Raw genomic sequence first — 23,613 nt, 5'->3', positions numbered from 1 at the left:
CGCGGCCGCTCCGCCACAGCGCCGGCCCCCGCCTCTGCACTTTCTGGGGTGCTCTGGTTCGAGGTGAGTTCTTAGCGGAAACAGCAGTGTAAGCGGTCGCAAACCCTTTCCAGGAGTGGGACAGACACGCTCTGCTGGTCTTCCTTCCTGTACTGTACCAGGAAAACTGAAGACAGGCTGTGGCGGAGACAAGGTGGGGAGAATGGGGCTGTGCGTTTCTCTAACGTGAACGCGCATTTGCCTGTCGCCTCCCCACACAGAAGGCCTCCCAGGCCCTGCCGCCACCAGGCACTAAGGCCAAGAGTCAAGGTTTTGGGGAAAACACTGTGCTAACTGCACTACGACACACTTTCCAAGTCTTTGCGTTCTGGTTCCTGGGCTAAGAGACAGAGGCCAGACCACATATGTCTCACGGTGCACACTGACGCTATGGCGGCCAGAGGCATCAGTCTTGGGCTGCGGAAATCTCTTTCTGAGCGTGGTGAGGCGCAGACTGCGCCAGCACCGTCACGGCTTAGGGCGATCCAAAGAGCTCCCCGGGCCCCCGGGCTGCTGGGTGTGCCACAGGCAGCCGCTGCTCGGCAGGCCCCGGGCCACGAAGACGGCCTGCGCCACCACCATGTCCGACACCTGTGTGAAACACTCTGCTCTCTTGCAAACAAACCCCAGCTGCAGCCTCAGAGCAGGGTCAGGCCAGGGGAGCTAGAACCAGCACACACGGCAGGAGATGGGAACTCTCTACCGACAGCCGGCCCTATCCACTGTGTGAAGGGGTTTAAAGGGCAGGGGAGGATCAGCAACTGCTCCCAAGGGTAAGGAGAGACATTTTCAGACTTACAAAGGGGCACAGCTCAGCTATCCAATCCTGCGGAAAGGAGCCCTGGGGAGTATGAGGCTGGCTGTGCCAACAAGCACAGAGACTGTGCATGCCTGTGCCCCCAGTCCCAGGAGGTCCTCTGTCACAGCCAGACTGGCAGCTCACCGGGCCTTGCGCAGCCCCTGAGCCCTGGAGACGACACAAACATCTGCTAACACATGCTTCCCGCTGAGTGAAGAGGCCCCGGCCAAGGGCGTGGCAGGAAGAGATCTGCACTGCATGCCCTTCAGCCCAGCTGAAGTTCCTTTGAAAGACAGAATGACAGAGATCGTCCATTTGTTGATCCACTGCCCAAAAGCTTGCACTGGCAATGTTGCACTGGTTCAAAGCCAACAGCCAGGAACTCCCACCTGGTCTCCCATGTAGGTGGCAGGAGCCCGAGTACTTGGGCCATCATCTACTACTTTTCCAGGTGCATCAGCAGGGCTCTGCTGGGACTTGAACCGGCGTCCTGATCTGGGGGTACCAGAGTCATAGCAGGGTCTTAACTGGCGGCCCACGAAACCACTCATTTCCCCACCCTCCCCAGCCGAATTTCGATCTGTGCTGCACTATCTAATGCTAGAACTGATTACATTAGGCTCTCAGTTCTGGGAAGAAGGAATAGGCACACTTTCCCCTAACTTCTTCTTCTTCTTTTTTTTTTTTTTTTTTTGACAGGCAGAGTGGACAGTGAGAGAGAGAGACAGAGAGAAAGGTTTTCCTTTGCCGTTGGTTCACCTTCCAATGGCCGCTGTGGACAGTGCGCTGCGGCTGGCGCACCACGCTGATCCGGAGGCAGGAGATAGGTGCTTCTCCTGGTCTCCCATGGGGTGCAGGGCCCAAGCACTTGGGCCATCCTCCACTGCACTCCCGGGCCATAGCAGAGAGCTGGCCTGGAAGAGGGGCAACCGGGACAGAATCCGGTGCCCCAACCAGGACTAGAACCTGGGGTGCCGGCGCTGCAAGGCGGAGGATTAGCCTATTGAGCCACGGCGCCGGCCCCCCTAACTTCTTACTAAGTGAAACTAAAACTCTGGAAATAAACACAGGTGGCCCTGAGAGCACAGAGACAGTGGACAGCCAGGGACGCTGAGACCCAGGACGGACGAGGCAGCCAGCGCCCCAGAGCCCAGGTTGTTCTGCCTCAAGCGTCCCAGACTCTGAGTGGAAGACACCAGGCACAGCTACTAAAAAGTCCGGGAAGGGGCAGCCGAGTGAGACTGACTACTGGACAATCAGACACTTGCTCTGAGCCCCACGCCAGCACCAGGGAGTGGGGAGCCAGGCCTCGCCCCCACATCTGAGGCCCTTCTGGACTGTCATGGTAGGCCTGCCTCAGTCCCCAGGCGGTGTCAGAGGAAGCCCAGTGGAGAGAGGGCTCCCCCACTGCCCTGCGGTGACACAGCTCCCCCAGCCTTGGGACCACAGCCGCTTCTACCCTCCCATCCAGGAAAGCGCCCTGAGACCCCACTCTGGCCCGCAGCCCTGGCCTTCTCCTCAAATAGGGTGGAACAATCAGACACCTAGAGGCCGACAAATGAACCTCGGCCTGAACCTCCTGTCTGATACAAAGACAAACTCTGTACAGATCATGGCCCATGTAAAGCACAAAACCATGAACTTGAGAAATAAGCACAAGAGAAATCCCTCAGGATCCAGGGGCAGGCAGAGTTCTAGACACACACTTGTACAACTGACTGGACTTGCTCAAACCCAAGGCTGTGCGCCACGGAAGACCCACAGCAGGAGGAATGGCTGCACGCCACACGTCCTCCGAAGACAAGGGACCCCCAAACTCAACAGCAAACAATCTGATCAGAAACCAGGCTGAAGGCACAAAGAGACATTCCACCCCAAGGACGTTCACGTCCCCATCGAACTGACCGCAGCCAGCTTCTGCCACGCACGGTCAGGAGGCCCCAGGGTAGCGGACCTGCCAGCCAGGGGACAGCAGCCGCGGCTCCGCAGAGTGTGCGCACAGACCTGCTCCCGCCCCTCTCCCTGCCCGTGCACCTACTCCCTCTCCCTGCCCACACACCCGCTCCCTCTCCCTGCCCACGCACCTACTCAAAGATGCCCAGATGCCCAGAGAACCGAGCGGCCCCAGCAGGCTCGGACCCGTTCACAGTACACACCCTCTCACCGCTCTGGTGTCTGGCCACCAGCTGCAACAACTCAGGAATCCTTCCCAAGCTCAGGTCCTGACGCGCCGCTGAGGGCAGCGAGGAGCAGTGGGGCCGAGAGGGGCACTCACCGGGCCTGGTCAGTTCACTGAAGAGATGGAGGAGAAAGCAGGGGTCGTAGAGGCCACCGAGATCCACCCTCACGTTCTTGTCTTCGAACACAGGCTCCTGCTCGTCCTGAAACAGCCAAAACCGACCGCAGAATGTCACCTCGCAGAGGGAGCCCAGGCCGGGGGTCTCCATCCCACAGTGGTGGAGGATCCCAGGTTTACTGGCTCAGCGTCCCCAGTCTGAAGGCTGGAATCTGAACGCTCCCAAATCAGAGCCTTTGCAAGCGTTTTGCTGGTGCTCAACAAGACTCGGACGCTGGAGCACTCAGATTAGGGGTGCTCGACTCGTACTGCCTGAGCATTTTCCGGTGACGGCCAGAACGCCAAGGGGTCCTGTGAAAGGCAGAACTTGTGCGTGAACGGATAATGGTCTTTGCAATCGGTGGGGCAGGGGTTGCCAACAAAGGACGTGGCTGCTGACCGCTGGAGTGCTGTACCTCGGAGCAGTCGGCCGCTGCCCCAGGGTGCAGACGGTGCCCTGGGAGGGGTAGGGGAGGGGGCAGGACAGCGGCGCGGTACCTCGGGCGGCAGCAGCTTCCGGCGCTGGGGGAAGTGCAGGATGGTCTGCAAGACCCGGTCGCGATCCAGCAGGCGCAGGATGTCCCCGGGGCTCGGCTGCTGCCACAGCGACTTGCCCAGGCTGCGGCACGTCTTGTGGTGCTCCACGGCCGCCGGGCCCCACAGCAGCACCCTAGGGCCAGGGAGGGGAGGAGGGACTGGTCCCAGCGTCCCAGCAGGAACACAGTGAGAGCAACAGCGACCACACTGGGTGGCCTCCGTCGAGACACACTTCACCCCCACCACGTGCATCCCTTCCCTTACCCCTGTCACAGCCTCCGGAGCTGCCGGTGGCGAGGGAGGGGAGGGCAGTGTTGTGACGATGACAGAAGCCAGCACCCATGCAGCACTGCACTTACCACGTGCCAGGCATTGTATTTCAAGTCCCTGACTTACGACCCTGCAAGGCAGGCGCTACTGCTGCCCCTTGGGCAAATGGCAGGGAGAGCTGCAGAGAGGAGTGAGGAAGCGGCCCCACGGGTCACCTGCCCGGAGGCGAGCGGCACAGCCACGGTTCCTGCTCGGCAAGTCTGGTCCAGAGTCCGTGCTGGACCACAGGCCCTGTGCGCGAACCAGGCCTGTGTGAAAGCCTTCTGCTGCCCTCACCCTTGAGTCTGCCCGTGCGTCACGTAGGACCAGCTCACTCCAGCTCCCAGCCACAGAGCTCACAAAGGCGCACCTCACCTTCCACCTGAAGAACAACACGACACGGGCCTCTCTCTTCTTCCCTGTGCCTCTCCTCCTCCCCACTGCTACAGGGCCCTGGCCAACACCCAGCCCTGAAGAGGGCCGCCTCTCCACTCCGGAACACCTCTCAGCTCTCTGCCATCTCCCGATGGACTGGAAGTCTTCTGTTGGGGGCCTGCGTCCTCCCTAACCAGCCGCCTGGCCTTCCAGCACACACCCTAAGACCTGGACGGGCCACCCCAAACACTCCCCCAGATGTCCTGGTTTCCCAGCTCCTCGCCGCCGGCCGTGCTGTTCCCTCCACGGCCCTCCCAGCTCAGGTCCTGGTGCCAATCCCTGGGAGGCCCCGCCCACCTCTGCAAGCAGGAACCTGACCGAGTGTGTGTACAGTTGATAGAATACACTTTGGGGTCCTCTTGGCTGCCCTGGACTCCCCTTTCTGCCTCACATCTGGGACCAGCACCTGACAACTGCCGATGAGGACGTGAGGACGGGCGTTGTGTGTTCAGGGAACTGAGCTAAGCAGGCCAGGGAGAGCCCTGCAGGGAAAACCGGGGCTAGCCCGGAAGCCACCCCACCCTATCCCCTCAAGAAGAAAGGAACAACAAATGAGAATAATTTTCTCGCACTTAGGCATGGCCCAGGCTCCTCTGCCACACCTGCCCCACCCCATGCCTCCCTGTCCTTCCAATGCCAGCCCACTGGGGCAGCGTGCCCTGGGCTGTGTCAGTGGCTCATGCCACGGGGGAGCCAGGTGCCAACTCACACAGAGCCGCCTCTCGTCAGCCTGCGTTTTCGTAACCACGGCCCTGAGTGGTCCCGACTGTGCCGCGCCCAGGGCCTGCTCCATAGCAGGTGCTCCACCAACACTACCGAGGTGAAGGCCTCCTGAGGGAGACGCCTCTCTGCCGAGGAAACAGCAGTGAGTGACAAGACGACACGGAGGACCGCCCTCCAGAGGGCGCTCCCAGCAGGCAGGCAGCTAATGCCCCGCCACACCCTTCGACAGCCCACTGCCTGGCAGATGGCGGCGTCCGCTGTGCTGTGCGCCACGGGGCTCCCTGGTCCAGGCCTGCTCCGTCACCTCAGGACGTGGTGATGCTGACTTAGAGTCTGAGGAAAACCTTGCACCCTTGGCTACCTTGGGTCCTCTAGCCACTGTCTCCCCGGGGAGCTGGACCTGGACTCTCCCAACCAATGCCAACCCGTCTGCCGGCACCTCGCGGCCCCACTCAGCCCGCTCAGCTCTCCAAGTGGGAGGGGCTCCATGCAGCCACCGGGGGCTTCCCGGTGACACGGCCTGCCTCGCCCTCACCTGTGCAGGGGCCGTTCTATTCCAGAAGGCAACTGAGCGAGGCCCGTGCGGAAGTGGAAGGAAAGAACGTTTGCTGAAGACCTGCCATCCTTAAGAGCAAGAAGACGATTTCAACGTTTTGTTGTTCTTTCCTTCTTGGGGAGAATGGGGTGGCAGCTTCCGGGCTAGCCCAGCCTTTGGCGCTATAGGGCTCTCCCCGCTCTCCGCCTGGCCCCCTGAGCTCAGTTCCCGTCTGAACACACAACGCACTTCTTCACATTCCTGCTGGCTGATAGCAGGGTGCTGTCCCAGATGAGAGGAGGAGAGGGGAATCCAGAGAAGCAAAGCGGGTCCCAAAGTGTTTCCTATCTACAGTACCATCTGACCAAGTCCCCACTCGGCCCTAGCACTCGCAGAGAGGGGGCAGGGTGCCCGGGGAGAGGCACCGAGCCCAGCCCCAGGACGTGGGCAGACATACACACGCGTGCACACACACACAGGAGAGAGATTTAACATCTGCTCAGTCCTCCTCGCGTCAATGAGACACCGCATCAAGTAAAGATGAAGAGGTGGGAGTCTGGTGTAGGGGTTAGGATGCCAAGTGAGACACCCGTGACCCGAATCAGAGCTCCTGGGTTCAAATCCCAGCTCCGCTCCTGACTACAGCACCCTTGCTGATGCACACCCTGGCAAGCAGCACGTGACAGCTCAAGCACTCAGGTCTCTGCCACCCATGTGGGAGACCTGGACTGAGTTCACGGCTTCTGGCTTTGGCCTGGCCCAGCCCTGGTTGTTGTAGGCACTGGGGGAGTGAACCAGAGGATGGACGATCTCTGACTATCTCTCTTTCAAGTAAATTTAAAAATAATTTACAAGTTAAAGCATGAAGGAAAAGGTTATTGGAAAAGTCTCCTAAACCAGACACTGGAGCCCAGGTGTGAGGCTGGGGGCAGGTCTTGGACAGGCAGGCACCCACTGTCAGCGGGGGCCCAGTTTTCATGGAGCAGCCCATGTGGTGCTAGGGGAGCCCCGGCAACCATGCCCTTTCCTTGGGAATCAGAAAAAGCACAAAGAAACCTCAAGGCTGGAGCTCGCTGTGTGGAGAGGGCGCCAGCGTCTTGGGGCGGGCACCGTCCGGCCTGCCACTCTGACGGCGCCCCACACGCACCTGAAGTCGATGAGGCTGAGGTTGTTCTTTTCATACGCCCGGAGCAGAAGTAAAATTTTCTGGTCTGTAAGCCAAGTGAGGGTCAGTTTAGAAAGTGGAACCCCTGAGGAACACTACCATGGGAGGCACCCCACCCCACGCTCATGGCACAGCCCTCACGTGGTTCCTGGTCACTAACAGTGGTCACACCCTCCCCCAGTCCCACCAGGCCCCACAGACTCGCACTCATGCTCCCTGCTACACCTGCGATGACCACAGCTCGCTGCTCACCCCTCCCACCCCGTACTAACACACTCCCCACTCTCAGCCCCGGGCTCTCAAACCTCACCTAGGACACTGAGGGTGGCACCGTAGGCCCCGAGAAGCACGGCGAAGTGGCTGCTCTCACACACAGAGGGACACATCCTCACCACCATCAGCATCAGGTCCACCAGGGCTTCTGGAATAAAACAGCGTGAGCCACACAGCTCTGCCGGGGTGTGACGCTCAGGCTAAATGTGGGAAGCCCACCGGGGGCCACTGAGACTTTCAAGGGGTCCCCTTGGGGCTGCCATCCAGTCCCTTCCCCGTGTCTCTTCAGCTTTACATCAGTATCTTCTCCATCACCTGTCTTCCTGGGTCTCTGACACGGCTGAACACCATTCTCTGCTCACTGTCCCCACCTGCCTCGCAGGCCACCCAGGACTGAACCATTCCTGTTGCCTAGCAACGCCCATGAGAGCCAGCCTGCTGGTCTCCTCGCGTGTCTGTGGCGACACTGGGGTGAACAACTCTGCACTGTCAGTGTCTAAAGCAGAAGGCACGCAGGTGCGCCCAGCGCAGCACACTTGGCCGTGGAGAAGCACTTAGGACAGGGTTAGGCATTCACTATACGACACCCTTTACTGCGACTGCGTATTACAGGGCAGCAGCCCCACACACGTGGTGTTCACCGCACAGATGGGCTGCAGCAAGAGGCCACACCAAGCAATGGGTCTGTGCCCTCCAGGCCTGCGTAAGTACACTCTGCAACATTCGCACAATGATGGAATCACAGTGACGCAGGCCTGAACTAGACTGAACTTGTAGTGACGTCTCGTGATGTAGGGGCGTGGCTTCCTCTCTAGACACAGGGGGGCACTGAGGGTGGGAACCTACAGCCCACCTTCTCTGACCCTCCCGCAGCCCACCCACGTGGGCACTGACGCACACACTGACGAAGCAGGAATGCAGCCCAACTTGGGGCTCGAGAAGTCTCCTAGCAACAACTGCTGACAAGTTTTACCCTTTCCCTCGCTAAAAGTTGCAATCTTCTCATTAACAAATTTCAGGGGCTGGCGCTGTGGCGTAGTGGGTAAAGCCACCGCCTGCAGTGCCAGCATCCCATATGGGCACCAGTTCGAGTCGCGGCTGCTCCATTTCCCATCTGGTTCTCTGCTAAGGTCTGGGAAAGCATTAGCAGATGGCCTAAGTCCTTGGGCCCCTGCACCCCTGTAGGAGACCCAGAGGAAGCTCCTGGCACCTGGCTTCAGATCAGCTCAGCTCCAGCTGTTGCGGGCATTTGGGGAGTGAACCAGCGGATGGAAGACCTCTCTCTCTGCCTTTCAAATAAATAAATAAATCTTAAAAAAAAAAAAAAAGTGTCCAACTGCTCGATTTCATTTCAGATGTCTACATACTTCCCCCATACCCTAATTTCCCTAATTCCTAGATTTTGATGGTAGCCCATAGTATGGCAATACGACCTCAGATAGGACTTCTGCAGCCAAGCAGGGCCTGAACAACAGGTCTGCAGAGCCTACTTGACTGCAAGGCAGAGGAAACAGGCGTTACCTCAGATCTGACAGAACTAAGGGACTCCCACACCATTCTGGTAATGGGCCCTTGGCCCTGAAAACACACGAGACAAGCTTTGGTGCAGAGCTGAATGAAGGCGGAGGATACCAGGGAGTAAGATCGGGGTCTGCAAGGGGAGGGGGCAGGGGGCTACCTTTCACTTGGGTGTCAGGGACGTCCTCTTCTTCAGACTTCAGGAGCGTGGGCAAGAACAGGGAGTGCTGGGTGAGCATGGTGTGGACCAGCGGGAGCTGGACGAGCGTCGTGCGCCCGGGGCTTCCGGGCGCGTACAGGAGCTGGGTGGCCGCACACAGGGTCTTCAGAAACGTGTGGTCCTGGTATCGAGACCTAGCAGCAGCAGACCGAGGGAGAAGCGCTTCACGAAAGGGCAACTTTACCTCACAGGAGACAAACAAGCCTTTCCCTCAGCTCTTCAAACACAGCACCAGGCGAAGATCTCCCAGGAATGGCCGCAGACCCCCGCTGCAGATCCTACCACCGACGGCGCCACACTCTCTCACAGGGACCCGCCCGTCACCACTGCACCTCTCAAGCCAAATGGGGGATGCAGCACACTCATTTGCTTTATCACACAAACACCAAACAAAGCCCTGAGCAGCTGAGGCGCCCGCAGGCAGCAGAGGAGCTGAGCCTCAGCGGAGGCCACACCGGGTCTCCGAGCCCCCCGCCAGGGCGGCCCCCCTCCTCCTTGCTCTCTGCTGCACAGACCGTCCGTCAGACAGCACAGAAGGTACAGGAATGGGTGTTTGTACGGTGGCTAAGACCCCTCTTCACATGCCCACATCCTCTATCAGGGTGCCCAGTTCAAATCCTGGCTCTGCTTCCAATCCAGCTTCCTGCTGATGCACACACTGGGAGGCAGCAGGTGATGGCTCAAGTACTTGGGTCTTTTCCACCCATAAGGGAGACCCAAACTCCATTCCAGGATCCTGGCTTCGGTCTGTTCTAGCTCCAGTTGCTGCAGTGAGGTGGTGAACCAATGGAAAGAAAATTCTGTCTTTCAAGTAGAGTGAAAAACTTCTTTGATTTTTAAGTTACAGGAGCAACAAAACATCGTTTCATAACTCTCCCATTGCCACAAACTAGGGTCTGACCATATCAAGTGTCAGTGACCTGTGAGGGCAAATGAACTCACACACGCCATGCCAGGAGCCCACAGTCACCTGCGCAGCACCAGGGAGAGCTGAGAGCCTTGTGAAGTTGGAGGTGTGCTGATGCTAATGGCCAGCAGGGGCCCCGTCCCACCCCAACACCACCACCTGCATGGCAAGCAGCACGAGTCCCTGCCAGGGGCAGCTTTTTGGGCGAATAAACAAACCAAAAAAACACACAGTCAGAAGGTGGAACATTCTACAGTGGTCAAAATGCATGACTTAAGATGGACACGTATTGGTGTGGATAAAACAGAAGTGTCCGAGAAACAGGACACACAAAGGAGAGATCAGTGTAAAATGCTAAACACACTGAACAATGTTATTGTTGAAACACATAAAGGCTGGCGCCGCGGCTCACTAGGCTAATCCTCAGCCTGCGGCACCAGCACCCCAGGTTCTAGTCCCGGTTGGGGTGCCGGATTCTGTCCGAGTTGCCCCTCTTCCAGTCCAGCTCTCTGCTGTGGCCCAGGAAGGCAGTGGAGGATGGCCCAAGTGCTTGGGCCCTACACCCGCATGGGAGACCAGGAGGAAGCACCTGGCTCCTGGCTTTGGTTTGGTGCAGCGCCGGCCATAGCAGCCATTTGGGGGGTGAACCAACGGAAAGGAAGACCTTTCTGTCTGTCTGTCTCTCTCTCTCTGTCTAAATCTGCCTGTCCAAAAAAAAAAAAAAAAAAGAAGCAGCAGCACACAAGGACACATCAATACAGAGCTGGAAAATCTGCACACACCAGAGCACAGCCTTGGAAGACTGGTGACTTTTGGGTGTGTATGTGTGTGACAATGAATTAGGACAAGTATGAGAGAACTTTATAGTGTGTGGAAAACAGGACTAAGACAGGTATAGTTTGGTGTTAAAAATCCAGGGGCCAGCACTCTGACACGGCAGGTTTAGCCTCTGCCTGTGGTGCTGGCATCCCATATGGGCACTGCTTCGTGTCCCAGCTGCTCTCCTTCCAATCCAGCTCTCTGCTATGGCCTGGGAAAGGGTGGAAGATGGCCCAACTGCTTGTGCTCCTGCACTCACGTGGGTGACCCAGAAGACGCTCCTGGCTTCTGGCCCCTGGGTTTGGAGTGGCCCAGCTCTGGCTGTTGCAGCCATCTGGGGAGTGAACCAGTGGATAGATCTCTCTGCCCCTCAAATAAATAGATAATTTTTTTTTTTAAATCCACATGTAGCTTCTTAACATGCATTCTTCATGAACTTTTTGAAGATGCCTTTGCATGCATGAATTTCCTAATTTTTTGCACGACAAAACTTTCTATGACCTTTTGGAAGCACTCCCAGGTAGAAAACTATCAGCATTTATTACATTTGAGTACTGCTACTAGTTTCTGCACATTTTTGTATTTACTAAATATCTCCTGTTTTAGAAACACGCTTCCTCCTCCTCACCACTGGCCCCGTGTGCCGTCGGGTAGATCATTTAACCCCTCCAATGGCTCTCGTCTCTACTACGGAGACCACAGCCGCTGTGCCGTGTGTAATGCAAACAGCAGGAGATAAAGGAGCGTCCCAGCATCAGTGAGTGACACTGACTCTTTCACCAGATGGCACCAAGATTCTCAAATCCACTTACTTGAGTCCCGTCTTCACAAATTTCTGCCAGTCCCCGGGATCAACTTCGTTACATGCATGCTAGGAATAAAGAAAGCAAGACATCCACGTGGACTATCTCAGTGACTTCTGAAGACACTAAGAAGAAAACCCAACCACACAACCTGCAGGAAGGAGCCTGCTCTGGAAAACGCACTGCTTTCACGTTTGAGAGAGAGGTTATCTCTGCCAGGAGTGCTGGCACTCTCTTGGCATACGCACGATCACAACGGGCAAGAGGAAACTTTCCGAGCGCCCTGTCACTCTGTCCTGTCTTCCACTGCAGATGGCACTAAGGGACTGGAAAGAGCAGAAGACCACCCACGGACCAGCTTCCCCCATCCTCAGGCTGCACGGCGTGAAACGGTCTGTGTGACAGGAGAGTGATGCTGGCACCAGAGGGACCGGCTAGCGCCACTGTGCGCTCGGGCCACTGCCTCCGGCAGGCTGGCCGCGCCCTGGAGACCCCGCTGCCAGAGGCGGCAGGGGAAAGGCAAGCAGCAGCCGCGTCTCCCTGCCCGGGCACGGCTCCGGCGGCTCCTCTTTCAGGACGTCACTCAAGACGACTGAGCAGGGGCATGAAGACGGACCACGCGAGATCCCCGGGCCGCCGTTCCCCAAACACGTAATGGGACGGCTCTACCTAGGCCGCCGTTCCCCAAACACGTAATGGGACGGCTCTACCTAGGCCGCCGTTCCCCAAACACGTAATGGGACGGCTCTACCTAGTGGAGACTGTTCACTTCCTTCTTGTTGTCTTTGCATCACTTATGGTTGCAATGAGTGTGCTGGCTGGTTTCATGATCACAAAACCCAGTAATTCAAAATGTTCGGGAGAGGAGGCGGGAGGGGGTGTCACACACGGACGCTGCTTGGCAACCAGAACCATTCATCCCCACACCCGGAAGGAAGCCGGACACACACACGCGTGGTGTTGGCTTACACTGCACGGAGGTGATCTGAGGGTGAGGGGGTTTTGGAGACAAGCACAGGAACTTTACGAGGTGATGGGGTGAGGGCACTCAGGTGTGTCATCCACACACTAGCATTCGTGCGCCCTCCATTCACAAAGCTCTGACACGAGGAATCAAGCCTGAAAGTAGAGGCTTTCAAGTCTCTGAGAGCAACTCGATGACCCACACACGTATCTAGGGCGAGCAGGCCTGCTCACGGTCACAAGGTCTTGGGTTCAGAGTTAACCACGAGCCCCAGGCTGCAGGACTCCTAATGCAATGTCACTCACACTCCGGGGTGTTAAACACTTCTGCGCAAAACCCAACACCAGGGGAAAAAGACAACTCATGAGAAGAGTGGCCAAATGATTCTGAATTTCATAAAACTATCACTGCACACCACTGAGCCCCAAGCATGAGAAACTTGACGAAAACTACACTGAGGTTCAAAAAACATGAAAATCACCCAGAGGGGAAAGAAAAAAAAAAACAATGAACAGAGGAGCAAAGACAGGAGGAGAGATTTCTTACTGGGAATAAAGATAACATCTTTAAAATACTTAGAAAACAAATAAGCCATCAACCAGGACTTCACACCCGGTGAAATACTTCCCAGCTTGCTCTGTGAGGCCAGAGAAACCTGAACTAAGACCAGAGACATGCCAGGGAAGTAAGAGCACACACGAAAATCTAAAAATTCTAAGAAAATCAAATTCAACAATGTACGTATAAAAGGGACAGTCCATCACATTCATAGGCTAATCTAGGGAATGCAAGGTTGTCTTAACATTCGGAATAATTCATCGTGCTGATGGGCTAACTGAAACACGAGATCGTATGTAATATCTTAGATGCAAAAAAGCAGCTGACAGGGCCGGCGCCGTGGCTCACTAGGCTAATCCTCCACCTTGCGGCGCCGGCACACCGGGTTCTAGTCCCGGTCGGGGCGCCGGATTCTGTCCCGGTTGCCCCTCTTCCAGGCCAGCTCTCTGCTATGGCCAGGGAGTGCAGTGGAGGATGGCCCAGGTGCTTGGGCCCTGCACCCCATGGGAGACCAGGAAAAGCACCTGGATCCTGGCTCCTGCCATCGGATCAGCGCGGTGCGCCGGCTGCAGCGGCGGCCATTGGAGGGTGAACCAACGGCAAAGGAAGACCTTTCTCTCTGTCTCTCTCTCTCACTGTCCACTCTGCCTGTCAAAAAAAAAAAAAAAAAGCAGCTGACAAACTCCAGCATCAGTTCCTGATGAGATGCCACCGAGGGGCTGCCGCTCCACCCCTGGGCCCTTCTCATTTGCCACATGGCCTGAAACGTATCTGCAAATCTGGTCCGTCTTGGCACGCCTCCCCCTGAAGTTAACCCTCTGACTGGGAAAGGACACCCACCAGCAACTTATTCAGTCTGAGCAGCATCTGCTTCTCCTGGCCCTGGGCGCCGTCATCACCCTGGGGGCTCCCGCTGAAAGACGCAAGCAGCCACTTGATGCAGGACTCCAGCAGGGTCCTCCTCCAGGCAGCCAGCTCTTCTGCCGAGCCCTCCAGGGCCGCTGAGATGGAGTCTGCCACGCTCCAGCTGCAGCGGGAGACAGAGGAGTCGCAGAGTGAGAGGGAGGCTGAGATCCAGCAGGGCACAGAGGACAGATGCCCCCTCTCCCAGGGAGCACGGGTCTCCCGGCACTCTTGGGCCAACATCAGACACATCCCAGGGTTTTTACCACTAAGGAGAACCATAGTAACACTCCAGAAAATGGCTCTACGGCCAGCTTTGTCAAGACCAGGTGTCTCAACTGCAGCGCTACTGGCATTCTGGGCCACGTGACTCTTTTTTCTGGGGGCTTCCCTGTGTGTGTGGGGGGGGGACTTAGTAGTACCCTGGCCCCCTGCATGTTAGATGCCAGGGTGGGACAATAACAAACGTGGGCACCGCCAACTGTGTCCCCGGAACCACCCATCTCGGGCAATCAGCCTCCGCCCTCCACTCAGAGACGCATCTGCCCGGCCAGGGGGCTGAAACGCAGACTTCTCATAGGAGCAGCCCTCCCACCGCTCGACACAACAGCAACACAGCCACTCATCTTTCACTGTGTTACTTCCAGAAAGAGCAGTGGGCCCCAGCCACCGGGCAGCCTGAGCCTCCTACCCCTTGTGAGTGCCCGGAGCCTGCAGCAAGCCGGGCAGCTGGCCCATGAGAACGCGGAGATCCTTGGCTCTCGCAAACGGGACCAGCTGGGCCAGGACCTCGTGGTGCAGGTCCGACGCGGGGGAGTCGTCGGCACTGAGAAGCCTGTCTTGCAGCCGCCTCCACAGCGCCTTCCTCAGGACAGGAACCACAGCGGAGGACACTAGGACAGACACACAGAGGCGACGTCATCACAGGCAATGGCGGCTGGAGGCGGCTCAGGGCAGCTCACAGGGGCTGCGTTTATCCGCCTTTCCTGGTGGACTCAGCAGGCCCAGGCACTCCCTTCAGTGTCCAGTTCTACGCTCTAGCCAGCGGACCCGGGGATGGCCCCAACCGAGTCCATGCCAGGAGCTCTGAACTCACAGGACCGGAAGGTCCCTGCTGCAGGGCGCTGTCTTCCACAAACACCTGTCACTCTGGGAGAAAGCGTGCGGAACAGGGAAAGCGATGAGTGCAAACTCACGCGGGTTCAATGCACAGGAACTCATTAGAGGTGATGGACTCAGCCACCTTCCTCCAGAGGTGGGGAGGGCAGGACGGACGAGCGAAGGCTTATCCCCGAGTGGCTCCTGCAGCTTCACCAGACAGGCCCGGTGGCCCCAGTCACTGCCCAGCCCTCCCCCCGGCCTCTATGGGGTAGCACAAGGGGCGTGAGTCAAGCCAGGAGGTCAACAGGCCCCGAGAGGGCTGCAGCTTTCTCGGTCCTCGGAGGCGGGTCAGATGCCAGAGGAGCCAGAGGCAAACCACACCTCAGAGTGTGGAGTGGCAGGGGTTGGGGGCGGCCCCACAGTTCAGTGCCTTAGCTCCTCCCGCTTCAACATCCCAGCTGCCCATCCTCTCTCCTACCTCCTGCTGGGCGTGCGAAGAGCCCCCGCGTGCGGCACCGGAGGTACTCGTGGACGAGGGGCAGGAAGTCATCCGGGTCCTCTTGCAGGCCGAGCCCGGCGCCGGGCTGCCTGCACCACAACTCAAAGCCCAGCAGGTGGGTGCAGCTCTGCTGGAGGAGCAGCGCGGCGATGCCGAGGGCGGCCTGTGTCCGCCGGGCCAGGCAGTAGTGCAGCAGCTCGGCCCCAGCCACGGGCGCCAGCTCTGGGTCTCTCTGCAGAGCGCGGAGGAACACGGCGTCCAGCTCATCCACGGCCAGCGCGGGGAGCAGAGCCCCCAGGCCTCTCACGTACTCCGAGGACCAGAGGAGCTCGCCACTCTGTAGCCGGTCCGGGCGGCTGCTGGTGAGCAGCTGCACCAGGGTCCTCCCCAGAGCGCTCAGGCACCTCTCCTCCCCGGCGGACTCTGTGGGGCGCCGGGCCAGCAGCTGGGCCTCGGGCAGGCCCAACAGGGCCAGCGTGACCTCGCGGAGCTGGGTGCCTTCCATGTACGGGTGCAGCTCCCGCAGGGCCTCCAGCTGAGGCGGGGTCTTGGGTGACGACGGGGCTGGGCCTGCCCTCCTCGCTCGCAGCTCTTTGAGCACACTTCGAGTGATGGCCTCCGAGTACTTGGAGAGGAGGCCCAGCTGAGCCCTGCTCTGCAGGATCGGGGCACACGACCCCAGCAGCTGAAGGACCCCGGCACTGAAGTGGGCTGCGAGCAGCTTCACAAGGACCGGGCTGAGGGTGTGTGGGGGCAGGGCCTGCTGCTCCAGGGCCAGGAACCAGCCCTCCAGCGTGGGGTGTCCGAGGACGGCCACCAGCACCTCCTCCAGGGTCTGAAAGACAGCGACAAGGCACAGCCTCAGGCAGGGCTCAGGGTGGGGAAAGAGGCAGCGACTGCTGTGCGCGTATGGGCCCTGCTCAGTGAGAGAGCAGAGGGCAGCCTTCCTACCCCAGCCCGTCCTCCACAGCCCTTGCAGGTGTACGCGCCCCAGCTGCTGTCCATCAGAGCTACACGGCCACAAGGTCACACATGGCCTCCCCTGCACGGCCGTGGGCACCAGGGACTCGTCAGCACCCCAGATCATGAGCAGGTGTCTGATGAATCCAGCCCGGGTGGCCTACTGTGTGCAACACTGCTCTCACAGCCAGCGGGCGGAGAGGCCAGGCCACGCACAGACACTAACGTGATGAAGACCACTCACCCACTGGCTTCTCCGCAGCCTGGCCCTCCAAGAGAACTCGGGGGTCTCCCAACAGCTGGGGAGAGGTGAGTACAGCCTAACTAAGACCATGTGTCTGCGGAAGGCAGACTGGGGTTAAAGGGCCCCAGTCCCAGCCTGAAGGTGGTCCTGTTTCCACTTTCAGAAGACAGGGTCTCGGAGGTCCCTGAGACCAGATGCGACCCCAGCAGAGGAGACGAGAAGGCAGCTGAGCATCCACGGAGGGACTGGACCAAGATCGGATCCTGATGCCCCAGCCACCAAGTCCCGCCCAGGACGGGACGGCAGGGAGTTTTCTTCCTCGTTATTCAATCAGAGGAGGCAAGAGGAGTCCTGGCCCCTTCCAAGAGAGCAGTATCAGCCAGGAGCAGAAAAGCAGCCCACGTGTCGGGGTGCTGCCCCCCCCCAAAGCACCCAAAGGCCGCCCACAAGTCAACTTGGAGACCAAAGCAGGAGGGCTGTAGTGTGCAGGTCCATGATACTGTGAGGTACGGAATGTGTCTGCCTCCCAGCTGTGACAAACAGCCCCGGCCCCCTGACACAGCTGCCGTCCAGCCTGATGCCAGGAGAGAGGCGCTGGCTGTTGCTGGGAGCACGAGTTCCCCAGTGCACCTGCCCACCACCGTCCTCCACTCGGGAAAAACCCACGCTGGGCTCCTCAAGACCACACAGCAGGCCTGGGACAGCTGCCCGCGGTGCCTGCAGAGGACCAACGCTCCTCTCTGGGCGGGAGTAACAGGCAGTTGGTAGCAGCTCTGCTGTGGTTTCTGCATTTCTCTGTTTTTCTACCATGAATAAATCTGTCTGATCAGAAGTGCAGAGAAGGCCCCTATCGGTGACTTCACAGGAAAAGGCCACGGGCGGGGGCACCCGCGGGACAGGGTCACAATAACCTGGTCATTGGCCAACTCCAGCGCGGCCATGGACTCCATGTCCAGAAAGAGGTCGGATTCGGCCCGGGCAGCCTCGCACTTCTGCCGGTTCTGGGCATCCAGCTGCTCACAGTGGACAACCAGGCGCCTGAGGAGGTCCAGGAAGAGCAGCAGCAGGGGAGGCCCTGCGCTTCTGCCCAGCTGTGAGGATGAGAGACACACAAGCCTCAGTCGGGGCGGGCTGGCGGCCACCAGGACTGCCACGACCTGCGTCACCAGAGTAGCGGAGACAGGCCCTTGGCCTAGCAGTTTACACACCTGCATTCTACATGGGAACACCCGGATTCAACACCCGTGCCGGGAGGGCTTCCTGCTAACACACACCCTGGGAGAGGCAGCCAAGATGGCTCCACCTAGGAAACCTGGATTGAGTTCTTGGTTCCCAGCTTAACTGTTGCAGCGACAGAAAGCTACTGGGTTAATGAACTTATGAAAGACCAAGGGGACGCCTGGCTGGGCCACTGCCCAGCCTCTCACAGGAGGGCCCCGTCCTGACCACAGCCACCAGGAGTCAGCAGCTGCACACAGGGAGCCAGCTGCTGGGGCGCCGGCTGGCCTGTGCAGACTGGGGCCGAGACTGTCCCTGCTTGCTCCGGGGAAAAAAGGCGGTGCCAACTGGTGTGCAAAGGAGCCACGGGCCTGCCCTGAGGCCATCAGAAATCCTGTCCCTGGGCGTGGCGCCAAGCCAAAGGCCACGTTCTCTGAGGAGGGAGTGTGGGAGCACGGGAGCCAGGGCGGGGAACAGGCTCACCTGACCGAAGCTGTCCACGGTGCTCCGCAAGTACAGCAGCACTTGCTTGGCCGAGCGTGGGATCTGGCGCAGGGGGAGGCCCGGGAGGGCGGCCTGCAGCTGTGCCTGTACATGCTCATCACGCAGCATCTGGCTCTCGTAGGCTGCCTGCAGCAAGGCAGGGAAGCTGGAGGCCGAGAGCGTAGCGTGGGGCACAGGGCCATCCGACACCTGCAGCGGCTGAGGGAGCAGCAAGAGATGGGAGACCAACCACATTAGTCACGCACATCGCCAGCCCACGGTCGACCACACGCATCCCACACATCATGCGTTCTCACTGGCCCAACGTGGGGCGGTTTCTCCAGGTGCAGGCCGCAGAGAAGACTGTAGTCACTGGCCTCACTGGGAACCAGGAAATCACAAGGCCAACAGCGGCTCGCGCTGGCAGCCACTTGCCTTCCAGCGCCCTGCCCCGGAGCTGCACTGGAAGAACACAAGGTCTACGCAGGGAACAGAGCAACTGCCTCAGGCGGGCGTGGCTCCTTCCCCTAACAGAATCCCCAAAGCGCCTTTGCTGCCTTATCCCAAATGGCCTACGTTATTTATTATCAGCGTCCCACTTCCTAAGGCTAATAAAACCCAAGGCTGCACGTGCCACGGAACTCGGTGGTTCTCCAAGTGTGGTCCCTGGCTGGGATGTGAGGACAGCAGGCTCTCGGGCCCTACCCAAGCCTGCTGCAGGGGCCTCAGGCACGCCGTGCGGGCGCAGACTCACTGCTGTGACTTACTCAAAATGGATCCCCTAGGGGACACAGCACTGAACGTGTAATACCTCCACACAGGGCAGGGCACGGTCTGGCTGCAACCACGGCCTGTATGTGGAGGGAGCTGGCAACAGCTGTGTTGGGTGTGAGCTCTGCACCCAGACTGCCTGGGCAGTCCCAACTCCGTCACTTGGTGCCTCAGTTTACCCACATAGAGGAGGGTAGGTGTCTTGATCTACTTCTCAAAGTTGCTGTGAGGCTTAACTGAATTAAAATGCACACAGAACACACAGTATGGGGGTCTAACATGCACCTGGCAAACAAACAGAAATCATGCTATCAACGCTGGCTAGCGTTCATAAGACAAGGAGGCCCCAAGCTACCTGCTTCTCCAAGTGTGGAGTTAGAACTGAAAGAATACTCGTAAGCACACCCAGCAAAGTTAGCTTCTTGCCCCACCCATCATCTGCAATACTCCATACTGGAGCTGGACTCCCATCACAGGAATGCAGTTTCCAGGGGCTGGTGCTGTGGCGCAGCAGGTTAAGCCGCCACCTGCAGTGCCAGCATCCCATATGGGCGCTGGTTCGAGTCCCGGCTGCTCCACTTCCAATCCAGCTCTCTGCTATGGCCTGGGAAAGCAGTAGAAGATGGCCCAAGTCCCTGGGCCCCTGCACCCATGTGGGAGACCTGGAAGAAGCTCCTGGCTCCTGACTTCATCTCTGGCTTATTAGTTTCTGCCCAAAGAAAACTGCTTTCTTTTACCTTCCTGGCTCTAACACAACGGTGCCTGTGCAGGCCTTGTGGACAAGCTCAGTTCTGCAGCAGAGCTGCGGCACAAGCGTGCACAGGTCAGAGCGACGCTGACACGGTGCTGGGGCCGTGACCGCAGTTATCACCGCCACGCAGCGCGGGAATCGCCCTCTGCTGCGTTACTGAGACGTCGTGTTGCAGCCACGTTGGTGGAGAACAGCGACGCTACTGAGCTTCCCCTCTACGCGAAGGAAACGAGGGCAAACGCTTCACCCTGTGCACCGCGCGGCTCCCTGGCTACACGGCTGCAGGGCAGCCCCAGCTTACCCCAGCCTCTCGGGCTTGCTCGGGGATCCACAGGCTGTAGTATCTGCGAAACCGGGAGAGCTGATGGCAGCAGGGCGGGCCTGGAGGTTCAAACTTGTCATAAGCCTGCAGCAGAAGACACAGGGCCAGGGGGTCCCTCTGCGAGTGGAGGAGGTCGGTCAGCACTGCGGTCAGATACGCCACGATGCCTTCCCCTGCAAGGAACGTAGGCCTGTTCGAACGCCCTTCTGAGAGCCAGCACTGCCACCTCCTCCCACATCCGCACGAGGCCCGGAACACCGCACGCAGACTCCAGGAGCACCCCACACCCACACATGGGTAAGCGCTGCTGCTGCTGACGACTAGGCTCGGGGCTAGTGAGCACAGCACATGAGCAGACATCAGGGCCTGACACAGTGGATGGCCAGGCGGTAGAGGCACTGGAGAGGAACCGGGACGCACCAGGCACTCACCAATCCCGCTCTTCCGCCTTGGCACACAGCCTCTCGTGCAGGGAGGGCGACCACATGCCACTTCAGCCACTTGTAGGCCGAGACAGCCCCTGCCTGCCCGCCCCCTCTCTCTTCCCCTTCCCCAGGGATCCTGAAGCCACATGCTGAGATGGCAGAGTTACAGAGCTGACTCCCGCAGGACAGCCCACAGAAGAGCAAGCTCGCCCATTCTAGACTTTGAAGACAACTTTCCACATCAAACCATGGATGCACTGGGGCTCACCTGGTACTGCAGCCAAGCCTGAGCTCCCCAGACTACACTACGCTGATCTGGGAGCACTTGCTGGGCCTAAGTTGCCTGGAAGACCCCGCAGAATGAGGGCTTCACCGTTAGCATCAAGTTACCCAGAATAAATCCCGAGACAACACCAGCGTCACGGCTACTGCCCACCCAGCCCATGCTCGCCGGGCGGCTGCGCCCAGGTGGACTACACACTTGCTGCCTTCCGTCCTCAGCGACTGTTTCCTCTGGAGCCTCTGGCCTGACGCAGCCGGAGCAGCCTGAGTCCACGTACCTGCTTCATTCTCCTGCCCAAGGAGCAGCTTATTCCTGGCTTCCAGGGCTGCGGGAACCACCGCGCTGAACGGAAAAGTGAGCAGGATCATGTCTTCGTTTAACAGGAACCCTATTTCTTCATCCAAGCCTTCGCTGCCCTCCACCAGGACGTCCACCATGTCGAGAACATCTGAGACACAGAGCAGGGACCCAGGTGAGGCAGAGCCATTGCCAATAACCCTCCAGGGTTCCAGAAGCAAGAGACTGTTCGCAAACACAGAAAAAACAAAACCTCAACTCTCCTGGGAGAATACATAACAATACAGTCGGATCTTAAACAGGCGGAGACACTGCGTTTGACAAAACACAGCTCATTCAGCTGGGCTGATGACAGCCACACCTTTCCTCAAGTCACACAAGCAGCCTGAGGAACCTTTAAACTGGAGATTCAGGCAAACAAGCCAAAGTCTGAGAGGCAAAATGGCGTGAGAGTTAAAGCCCAGACAAGGGCCACAGAGCCTGGGTTCAAATCCTGACTCTGCTATACAGCTATGTGAGCTTGAGCAAGTTACTCAACTGCCCTGTGCCTCGCCTGCCTTATCTGTTCATAGAACAACATGACCATCCTGGTCCCCTAGCGTGTTGGTAACTTAGGACGGCACCTGGCACGTAGAACCTGCACGAATGAAAACAGTCCCGCAGGTTCTGTTCATATTTCCCGCCCCGTGAGCAGATAAGGCGGGTTTCACTTCCACAGCAGGCTGATCCTTGATGCACAGGCACGGGACAGCTGCAGTTCGCTTCCTCCATGCCACCGTGGCTTCATCTGCAGGTTCCCGGCACAAGAGGGAGGTGCACCTACCATCGATGTGGGAGACAGGGATGCTGACGTCGTCGGCGTCTTGCTTCGTCATGGTGGCCTGCAGCGTGCTGGCTTCTTGGACAAAGTCAGATGCTTTGTCTGTGTAGGAATACGGATTTGCCACCAAAGTCAACAAGACCTGAGCAGGAGCGAGCCAGGTGAAAGACGGTCAGATGGCCACAGGCGAAACAAAAAGAAAGGGCACCGGTCAACACCACGGGAAGTTCTAACGTGAACAGTGCTTAACAAGAACAATAATTCGACTGCAACGCTGTCTTTTTAAAAATTTTCTATCGTGGCATTTTTTTTTTTTTTTTTTTTTTTGACAGGCAGAGTGGACAGTGAGAGAGAGAGACAGAGAGAAAGGTCTTCCCTTGCCGTTGGTTCACCCTCCAATGGCCGCCGCGGCCGGCGCGCTGCGGCCGGCGCACCGCGCTGATCCGATGGCAGGAGCCAGGAGCCAGGTGCTTTTCCTGGTCTCCCATGGGGTGCAGGGCCCAAGCACTTGGGCCATCCTCCACTGCACTCCCTGGCCACAGCAGAGGGCTGGCCTGGAAGAGGGGCAACCGGGACAGAATCCGGCGCCCCGACCGGGACTAGAACCCGGTGTGCCGGCGCCGCTAGGCGGAGGATTAGCCTAGTGAGCCGCGGCGCCGGCCCTATCGTGGCATTTAAAAAACAATCTATCTCCCTTGAGTATACCGCTGCTTTCCACACTCTCTCAGCGTATTTAGTGTTTTTAATGCATGCCCTGTGCAAAAGCAAACTCCCCAAGGAAATGAAACGGTGCAGCCCTAGGATCCTAGTGCAGAGATTCCAAAGCCAAGTAGATCCGGAGGTCTCGGCAGGAACCAGGGCACCAGGACGCAGCGGCCTGGGGCACAGCCACCACCACGCCTGGACGAGGAGGAGGCCGACCTGTCGTGGTTATCTCCCACCCTGCTCCTGGAGGCGGGAACACCGGCTTACGCGTTCCAGAAACTGAATCACGGCCTCTCTGCGCTCTTCCGCCGTGTTGTCCAAATGCTCCAGCCAGAGCTCCAGCTCCCTCCAGGTGTGCTCAAACACCCCTGTGTCCCGCAGGATCTGTCAGCAAGCAGACAGGGGAAGGTCGGCAGAGAAGCCGCCTCATGGGCAGCTGAGGCCGCTTCACGACGCGCCAGCACCAGGGGCGCTAAACGGGAGAAGGTGGTCCAGACCCTTCCTCTAAAGGCTGCATTTTCATTTCCCACAGAGCACGACCTGTCCTGAGGCAGGACCTGGATCTGCGAGGGGGCTAAATGACATCCTGCATGGCCTGATGACACAGCCCTGAGGTCTAAGCGCCTGGCCTCACAGCAGAGCCCCACAAGAGTGTGCACCAAAGCAAAACCTCAGCACACCAACTGCACCTACTCGCAGTGCCGGGGTCAGGTTCACACCTGCGCTGCCTGGGAGGCAAGGGCAGCCTGCAGAAGCAAGCACTCAGCACCAGTCAGGCAGCTCAGACGGCGAGGTTCAAGTACAGCAAGTTTAACGACGGTGAAAGGCCAAATCCTCACCCCCTACACATAGTGACTGCGGGTTCTGCAGCCTCCCTCTAGCCTTCCTGGGG

The 23,613-nt window shown here is 58.6% G+C and overlaps 1 protein-coding gene across 5 annotated transcripts in view; it reads right to left on the bottom strand.

Annotated features, from left to right (window-relative positions):
• URB1 (URB1 ribosome biogenesis factor) overlaps nucleotides 1-23,613 on the bottom strand; it is a 79,752-nt gene that overhangs the window by 24,225 nt on the left and 31,914 nt on the right. For 4 of the 5 annotated variants that reach the window (XR_011387734.2, XR_011387733.2, XM_089330589.1 and 1 more), the window contains exons 16-30: nucleotides 22,989-23,105; nucleotides 22,020-22,158; nucleotides 21,177-21,347; nucleotides 20,171-20,364; nucleotides 18,348-18,566; nucleotides 17,558-17,737; nucleotides 15,422-16,277; nucleotides 14,534-14,735; nucleotides 13,780-13,966; nucleotides 11,427-11,485; nucleotides 8,829-9,022; nucleotides 7,188-7,298; nucleotides 6,860-6,923; nucleotides 3,672-3,843; nucleotides 3,114-3,219 (exon numbers count right to left, since the gene is read on the bottom strand). Coding sequence is in view for 2 of the 5 variants with exons in the window: in XM_089330589.1 (XP_089186715.1) it covers nucleotides 3,114-3,219; nucleotides 3,672-3,843; nucleotides 6,860-6,923; nucleotides 7,188-7,298; nucleotides 8,829-9,022; nucleotides 11,427-11,485; nucleotides 13,780-13,966; nucleotides 14,534-14,735; nucleotides 15,422-16,277; nucleotides 17,558-17,737; nucleotides 18,348-18,566; nucleotides 20,171-20,364; nucleotides 21,177-21,347; nucleotides 22,020-22,158; nucleotides 22,989-23,105 (2,971 nt within the window). In the remaining 3 variants the exon portion in view is untranslated. Of the gene's footprint in view, nucleotides 1-3,113; nucleotides 3,220-3,671; nucleotides 3,844-6,859; nucleotides 6,924-7,187; nucleotides 7,299-8,828; nucleotides 9,023-11,426; nucleotides 11,486-13,779; nucleotides 13,967-14,533; nucleotides 14,736-15,421; nucleotides 16,278-17,557; nucleotides 17,738-18,347; nucleotides 18,567-20,170; nucleotides 20,365-21,176; nucleotides 21,348-22,019; nucleotides 22,159-22,988; nucleotides 23,106-23,613 lie in introns of those variants that run through there. The other variant, XR_016232283.1, reaches the window with a different exon arrangement.

The sequence above is a fragment of the Oryctolagus cuniculus genome, chromosome 4 (assembly GCF_051225735.1).
Source record: "Oryctolagus cuniculus isolate XC-2025 breed Fujian yellow rabbit chromosome 4, ASM5122573v1, whole genome shotgun sequence".
Taxonomy (NCBI): Eukaryota; Metazoa; Chordata; class Mammalia; order Lagomorpha; family Leporidae; genus Oryctolagus; species Oryctolagus cuniculus.
This window is presented reverse-complemented; position numbering and strand designations above follow the sequence as displayed.